Source organism: Camarhynchus parvulus, chromosome 15 (assembly GCF_901933205.1).
Source record: "Camarhynchus parvulus chromosome 15, STF_HiC, whole genome shotgun sequence".
Lineage (NCBI taxonomy): Eukaryota > Metazoa > Chordata > Aves > Passeriformes > Thraupidae > Camarhynchus > Camarhynchus parvulus.
The window spans coordinates 8,612,389-8,618,388 of NC_044585.1; the positions used below are offsets into that span (position 1 = coordinate 8,612,389).

General features: G+C 50.2%; 1 protein-coding gene across 2 annotated transcripts in view; it reads right to left on the reverse strand.

The window, feature by feature from the left end:
• ULK1 (unc-51 like autophagy activating kinase 1) overlaps window positions 1-5,495 on the reverse strand; it is a 75,579-nt gene extending 70,084 nt beyond the window's left edge. The window contains exons 1-4 of one of the 2 annotated variants that reach the window (XM_030958744.1): window positions 5,094-5,495; window positions 4,754-4,904; window positions 3,871-3,963; window positions 3,737-3,778 (exon numbers count right to left, since the gene is read on the reverse strand). In XM_030958744.1, coding sequence (XP_030814604.1) covers window positions 3,737-3,778; window positions 3,871-3,963; window positions 4,754-4,843 — 225 coding nt within the window. In that variant the 5' untranslated portion in view covers window positions 4,844-4,904; window positions 5,094-5,495. Of the gene's footprint in view, window positions 1-3,736; window positions 3,779-3,870; window positions 3,964-4,753; window positions 4,955-5,093 lie in introns of both variants that reach the window. The other variant, XM_030958743.1, reaches the window with a different exon arrangement.
• Between the last annotated feature and the right edge of the window lie 505 nt (window positions 5,496-6,000).

Sequence of the window (6,000 nt, forward strand, 5' to 3'; positions counted from 1 at the left end):
TGAGCCAGAAACGTCACAGCACAGTGGCTCGTGTGACTTTAACAGCTGTGTTACTGCAACCAGTCCATCCCACCCATCCAGAAACTGGGGGGGCTAAAACCTGACAAAAAACCACCTGATATCCACTCAAGCACAGTCATAGCTAGGCTGCTTTAAGAAGCAAGTTCAGCTCACAGTGCACAACTACAGAAAATCTGTCAGTAAAATAATCCTCCTTATTTCATGCAGGAAAATGCTTTCTAATATCCAAAGCATGGCACGTCCAGATTCAGCAGATATTCTGCCCTAGCACCAACACAGCCACGTAGGAAACCTTCAGCTGACACCTATTCAACCTGGGGCAGCTGGCACAGAACAGGGAGGGAAAGACACCCAGAATCTCCCACTGCCCAAAGATCTTAGCTATGTATGCAGGAACTTCTTCCTAGTGCTGCAAGAAATTTTCTGGCACACAGTGCACCCAGGATTTGACAAGTCCAAGGGTTCCCTTCCTACCATTCAATCTCCTCAGCTAACCAAGTGGTCTCTGATCACAGATTTAATGTCCTGAGACACAAAAGAAACCAAAGCAAGACCCACACACATGTGCTAAGCTTTCCCTGAGTTGAGCTGATCCTGAATCATGGAGACCAGTTTTCCAAGAAACTTTATTTCTATACCAAGTCCTCCGTTGGCAGAAACCACCATTTGTTGTTACTAATTTGTACCTTAAGGAACAAGGGCTCATTTGGCTGTTGTCAGAGTAAAAGGATTTCTGGTGCCCAGATGTCCCTCTGGAGCACTCTGCTCCTCTTTGCTGCAGACTGGGGACCCCAACAAGCCAGCTGAGGGGTCAGGGAGTGATCAGCAGCAACTCATACACCCCACACATGGTGGAATACAGCTTTTACTGTCTGCCAAACACCCCCTGTGCCTAGGAAAAACCCACACCACAACTCCATACTGACACTGAACAGACAGCACTTTTAGAAATGTGGTACAATAAGATTTATCCTCTTTTTGAGCAGGGGTTCTTGCATTAGGCTCCTAAACTATTAACATCACCTCTCATTAATATGAGAGCACATATAATGGGAATATGCATATTTCATTTTGTGAGCCATTCTCATGTACTGATGCTGTTCTAAGGACTCCAGCAAGGGGATCCAGAAAAGTCCAGTCACTGCATTTCTATGGATTAAACATTCATCAGAATCATTTATTCCTAGGAAGTTCCTTATTTTGTCATTATTTATGAACCAATATCACAAAGATCTGTGAAATGAGAAGGAACACAGCAATCTTCCCTGGATTTGAAGGATAAATTAAGGGTGAGAGCTGCTTGTCAGTGCTAAACGTCAGCACTGCAAATGTTTGTCTGGAGCAAATCTAGCCTTACATCAAAAATCTCATGTTGTGAGAGGCCTGGCTAACATGAGTTTTTAACCAGGAAAATGCAAATGAAAGCATCATTGGGTGTAATCACTCGCTTACAGCCACTGTGGTTTTGGTAACCATTTCCTTGTGTGCAAGAAACACACGAGTAAAAGTCAGAGTCACTGTTGACAGGCAGTGCAGAGGAAGGGAGGACACAAAATGCAATGACAGACAAAGCTACAGGGCAACAATAAGTTTCACAGGAAGTATTTTTTTCCCTTTTGCTCTGTGTGGTAATGCAAGAATAAACATCTTCTATTTTAGAAAGCCTACAAGTAAGGATTCAATTAACTGCAAATATGGTATTTTTGAGGATAAATATACACGCAGCTTTGAATGAAGCTCCTGATCTGGTATCAGAGGAGCAATGTAAGTAGTAGTCTTTTCCAGAAAGTAAGGAAAGGTGGGCAGAAGCCAGCCTTCCACAGACCTGCACTTTTACCTTTGCAGATAATTTACTCTCACACAACCCCTAAGCAGACACAGAGCAAGGCCAAACACTCAGACACACTAAACACACAACATATGTGGGTTAACTGCAGCAGACTGTCTGGTAATAGATCACCTCACACCAGAGGAGAGTCCACACCCAATGCCCCCTAAATAATCTCATTTTCTCTGAGAAATCAAATTACCCAGGTCATACAAGGACTCTATGACAAAGCTGGTAACTAAGCACAAACCTGGGCATGACTTGAGCCCTGGACCATTTTTAAGTTCCTGTTTTGTGGTATCTTACATAGCTTCTTGCTAAAATCTCACCAGACTACACTGCTAAACACAGAATTTGATAAAGCTTATCACAAAAGGAGAAAACCACATTTCTATAATTGCAACAGTGATGAAATTGCTCCTTTTGCAGAAAATGTCTTTGAGTCGCTTCCTACTCAGCAATAACTTGAAGCAGGGAGAGGAATCTAACAAAAGTGTTTAAAGATCTCAGTCAGCATAAATACTTCATACAAATGCTAACTATGGAGTGCAGGAGCAGCCAGTCACTCTCTCAAGTGAAAAGTTATTAAGCAAATTAGGAAGGTACAGAGAATGAAAAAAAAAAACCAACAAACAAAACCACCCAAACCATGAGATCTAGTGCTTCAAGCGGGCTGTGCCCACAGGAAGCTTTCCCAGCTACTCTGCAGCGCTCATCAGCCCAAAGGCTGCTTTGCCAGATCAGCTCAGGAGCAGAGCACAGCTATGAAAGGAGATTTCCCAGCAGCAATTCTGCTCTCCAGGGCAGCCCTGCAGAGCCCCCCGCTCCAGGAGGGAGGGATCCGGGGCTGTCCCAGCTCCGGGGCTGCAGCACACCGGGTGACAGAGGCGGACTACAGCACCCAGCAGGCACCGCCGGCCGGGCTGGCTCTCACCGCCGGGGCTGACGCGGAGCCACCGGAGCCAATCCACGGCACAAGGAGGAATGTCAACAAACACGGCGGCCTGCGGGACGCGTGATACCGGGGACAGGGCAGGACACGGCCGATAAGCCACGCCAGGGCCGGCCGGGGGTGGTCACACAGCGCTCACCCACCCTGGACCGCAGCCCCTCATCCAGCAGCACCGCCTGCACCAGAGCCCCTCATCCTCCAGCACCGCCTTTCCATCCCGCAGCGTTATTTTTTAAAAGCATTCACAAACAGCAAAGAAAACTTGCCCCGTTATCAAGCAGGATTTAACAAATAATCAAGGGGGAAAAAATAAATTTAGAACTGGATGGTTCGCGTTTCGCAGCAGATCGGTTTTAGCCCCTCTAGATTAGATCTTCAGGGCTGGCTTTGAAGGAAAAATGTCTGCTGCAATTTTTAACACTTAGTGACGACCACAAGGACAACAGAAAAATGCAAATTAAAATCCTCTGGAGCTAAGACAATCATATGCTACAAAGTCATGCTTGCACTATTTTTACGTGGCCTAGGAAAAAGACATTTTCTCAGGGAGTGTATCCAGACCAGAGAAATAAAATAAAGAAGTGGGCATGCCAAAAATAACTACTGTTAATTTTATTTCTAACATTTTGAGAACTTAAAAGCTTCCAGCACAGGCATATTCACCACACTGCATTTCACTGTGTAACATCCTGGAGCAGAAGCTCCCACCTCAACTCCCAACTGCACATGAGTTGTCTGGTCCAGCCAACAACTAACACATGATCTGGTATGTTTGTTTATCTTTCCATAACTTATCAGGAGGCTTTCTCTTCCCCCTCCTCCCCCCACCCCGAGTACACATCAGAATACAAACACTTGTTAAAAAGTGAAATTTCACAAACTCCATTCAACTTTTCCCAAATTTAGAGTGCTTTGACATAATTGAATGTATTTACCTGGAAGTCATACAAGGCAACAATGTTTTCATGTTTCAATTCCTAGAAAAAGTAAAAAAAAAAATATCATAAGCTAGGCGCAACAAAGGGCATATAGAATAAAGACTGAAGAAAATAAGTCAGTCTGCCTTTACCTTAAGAATTTTTATTTCCTTGCCTAGCAGTGTTTGTGATTTTGCAAGGTTCTTCTTGTTAATACATTTCACAGCCACTTCCAGCTCAGGTTTCTGAAACAGTACATAAATAACACAAACAAATGTAAATTTCACCATTCATCCACAATAGGATAAGCAACCTCCTAACAGATTACAAATCCTACTGAAAGAAGTGTCTTGCAGCACCGGTAAAGGCCTCTCACTTCACATCCTAATGCCTTCTCCCTACTTGTTCAGACTTGCCCTTTCCCGAATTATGCTTGTCAGCCCAAGGTTTAGGTTTTGTTACTACTTCATACAATGATTATCCTCTTATTTAATCACTAGAAATAAAAGCACTGTGGGAGCCGTGGCTTATCCCAAGCACTAATGATGGAAAATCCACTGCCGGATTGGTTTCCTTTTATTCACCAGTAAGAGATTTCTCCTCCTCCTTGAAAAATTAAGTGGAGAAGGAGAGGACTTCACAGACACACACACACAAAAATCCCAAACAAAGTAAAGAGTTCCTTTCATAGATAGTGTGTAGGGATTTTTTTCCTCCCTTGTTTTGGAGGTGGGGACGGGTTTTGAGTGGATCTGGGAGGCAGCTGACGGCCTCCCAGCCCCAAGGTGAAGCCACCTGCCCGGCTCCTGCCGGGACACACATCTGCTTGGAAGGAACTCCAAGGAGAACAATAAGAAATAAAAATAAGCACACCAAGCCCGGGGTGATGCCCAGGTTGGCAAGAGCCGCCGCTTGCGGCGGGGATGCGGCGACCGGGGCGCGCTGCCCCCAGCTCGGCCCAGAGCAGGAAATAAATAAATAAATAAATGAAAAGCAGAAGCGGGGAGGGTGGAAATAAAAAGCAGGGATTCTCACCTCTTTGTGCCTGCCTTTGAAGACGACGGCGAAGGCTCCGTGCCCGATCAGGTCCTTCCTGCTGAACTCAAACTTTCCCACCGTCTCCATGGCGCTGCGCCGGGAGGTCCCGGGGGCCGGCGGCGAGGCTGCGGCCGGGACGGCTTCAGAGCTGCAAAGGGACGAGGAGGAGGAGGAGGATGGCGGTGATGAAGGAGCTGCCTTTAAAGAAAATTAAACCTCTCCCAATCCAAACACGACGGGGGTACCCCCCGCCACCGCCCCCCTCGGAGCGGTCGGGAGCCGGAGCAGCCCCGCTCCCGCCGGCCCCGGCAGCTCCGCGCCGGGCTGCGCTGCCCACCTCGCCCTCGTCCATGGGCTGTCTCTTCCTGCCGAGCGGCCGGGAGCCGGGCATTGTCAGCGGCCGGGGCGAAGCTGGCTCCTCAGCAGCGGGCTCCTCAGCAGCGGGCCTCCCCCATCTCCTCCTCGGGCCGGGCCGGCGCGGCTCGTTGGGCCCCGCTTCAGGCGGGGCTCCCCATGCCGAGCCCCAGCCCCCCCGCCGGCAGGCGCGGCTTCGCCGAGAGTCCACCTTAAGCGCGATCCACCTTAACGCCCAGTCCGCCTCACGGCAGCGCTCCACCTTAAGCGCGATCCACCTTAAGGGCCGCCCGCGCCCCCGGCTGTGAGCGCTGGCGGGGCCGGGGTCGCGGGGCCGGGGTCGCTCCGCGGGAGCCGCCGCTCGCTCGGCCGGGCCCGGACAAAGCTGTGCGGAGCGGAGCGGGAGCGCCGGGCGGCGCAGGCGCGATGTGCGGCGGGGAGGCAGCGGGCGGGCAGGCGGGCAGAGCGGCGGCGGCACCTGAGGCGGAGCGGCCGGGCCCGGCACATTTAAAGGCGCCGCCTGCCGCCCGCCTGAGTCAGCGCCGCGCTGCCGCGGCCCCCGCGCCGCCGGCCCGGGCTGGGCCAAGAGGGCTCCTGGCAGGCACCCGGCCTTTGGGTGGTGACACAGCCGTGGGATGTTCTGAGTTGGAAGGGGCACACAACGATATTGAAGTGTGGCTCCTGGCCTTGCACAGCAGAGCCCCAAGAATCCTAGCACGTGCCTGAGAGCATTGTCCAAATGGTTCTTGAGCTCTGTCAGGCTCGGTGGTCACCACTTCTCTAGGCAGCCTGTTCCAGTGCCCAGCCACCTTCTAGCAAAGAACCTTTTCCCAATATCCATCCTGAACCTCCCCCGACACAGCTTCAGGCCATCCCCTGGGGTTCTGTCA